Below are 1,570 nucleotides of genomic sequence, written 5' to 3'. Positions count from 1 at the left end.
GTCAGACATAGCAGTGTATACAAATAGTAGCTACTCCTCCTCTGGAGTTTGCATTTTTTGGTGGCATTAAGTAGCAGCAAAGCATACTACTTTTCTCATCTCAACAGTTGTTGCACTTTTCCTTAATGAGACCCAGGCTTTCTGTACCCCTGAGTGAGCAGACCTGCTGTGTGTCTGTGGTAGTACTCAGCAGACAGAGCACAACCAAGTTATCATTGCATGGTGTAAACGTTCTAGCTCCTTGAAGAGAAGTCACTGGACTGAGAAGTATTCTGTGTCTGTCTAGAGATAAAGATTAAACCTGTCAGCTTCTTCAGGCTTTTCTCTACAGAAAATAGAAAAGCAGAGAAATGAAATATACAGTCAGCAAAACAGGAAGAGGCAGGTCATGTCTGTTAGGTAAGATGGCTCTTGATTTGAATACCCATCTTTTGTCCTGCATGTGCATCATGCCTAACTCTGTGAGACCTCCTAACAAGGAAACATCCTCCATGTGTTTCTTAAAACACTTTGAGTCTTTGTAATCTAAGAAACAAGACTTAAATGTTTAAAATGAAATTGTTGCTGCTCCTTCAGCACGTCAGACTGAGAAATACAGTTTGAAACTCTGAAAAAAGAAACAGTCGTTATCAGAAAATCCATCTCCTTTCTTTCCATTTGAAAAGTTTTAAGCTGGTTTCTCCCTGACCCACTTCGTCACTTACTGGTATTTCCTTCCCATCCTTTGTCTCCATTTTTAGGGGTTTTCACATGTCATTTTTGGAGCTGCAATGCACTTCTTAACTAGAAAAAGCAGACAGTGCTTTACAGACTCTAGGACATAATCTAGGACTAGATCTTTCAGTTGGGGCACTAACAATACAGTGTAGCAATTGTATTGTCACTGGGACATGACAGTCATTGTATTCTGGCAGCTTCAATTTTTTCTACATTTTCCAAAAGGAAAACGTAAGAACATATTTACATTTTTAAACTGGGTTTATTATCATAAAATTTTATGCTTCAGATTATTTTCCAAGCAAATCAGAACAAAGTCTGGGTGTTTTTGTTGATTTGTTTAATTCCCACCGCTCCATCCCCCCTTCACACATGCTACTTAAAATATTACTTCCTTGAACTGTTTTTGTTGTTTCATGTAGGGCTCAATTCAACATCTGACAATCAAATCTGACCCAAGGGCTACTGACGATCATTGTGAAGATGATGACCCTTATGTGAGTATTCTTATAAACACTTCTTTATCTATCCTTAGTGCCTCAGAGATTTCAAAGTCATTTGCCATTAGACATTTTTCATAAGACTACACGTAGTATTTCTTCTTGGGAACATAGTATACTTAAAACTATCTGTGTGTGGAAATCTCTTTTTTTTCTACTACACTGCCCCTAAAACTGTGATTTTTCATAAAGCATAATTATCTTTTGTCTATAACACCTTTGAGAAAATGAACTAGAGCTCAACGATTGTGATGATGATACGGTTGAGTGTTTATGGGTAAGGATGAGGGGGAAGGCCAACGAGGCAGATATCCTGCTGGGAGTCTGTTATAGACCACCCAACCAGGATGAAG

General features: G+C 38.4%; 1 protein-coding gene across 1 annotated transcript in view; it reads left to right on the top strand.

The window, feature by feature from the left end:
* Positions 1–1,570, top strand: part of LOC103917371 (collagen alpha-1(XV) chain-like) — a 67,314-nt gene that overhangs the window by 52,500 nt on the left and 13,244 nt on the right. Inside the window, exon 4 of the mRNA XM_009324498.1 lies at positions 1,140–1,214. Coding sequence (XP_009322773.1) covers positions 1,140–1,214 — 75 coding nt within the window. The remainder of the gene's footprint in view (positions 1–1,139; positions 1,215–1,570) is intronic.

The sequence above is a fragment of the Pygoscelis adeliae genome, unplaced genomic scaffold (genome assembly GCF_000699105.1).
Source record: "Pygoscelis adeliae isolate BGI_AS28 unplaced genomic scaffold, ASM69910v1 Scaffold95, whole genome shotgun sequence".
NCBI classification, from domain to species: Eukaryota; Metazoa; Chordata; class Aves; order Sphenisciformes; family Spheniscidae; genus Pygoscelis; species Pygoscelis adeliae.
Note: the sequence above shows the minus strand (reverse complement) of the source record. Positions and strands in the feature narration are given on the sequence as shown.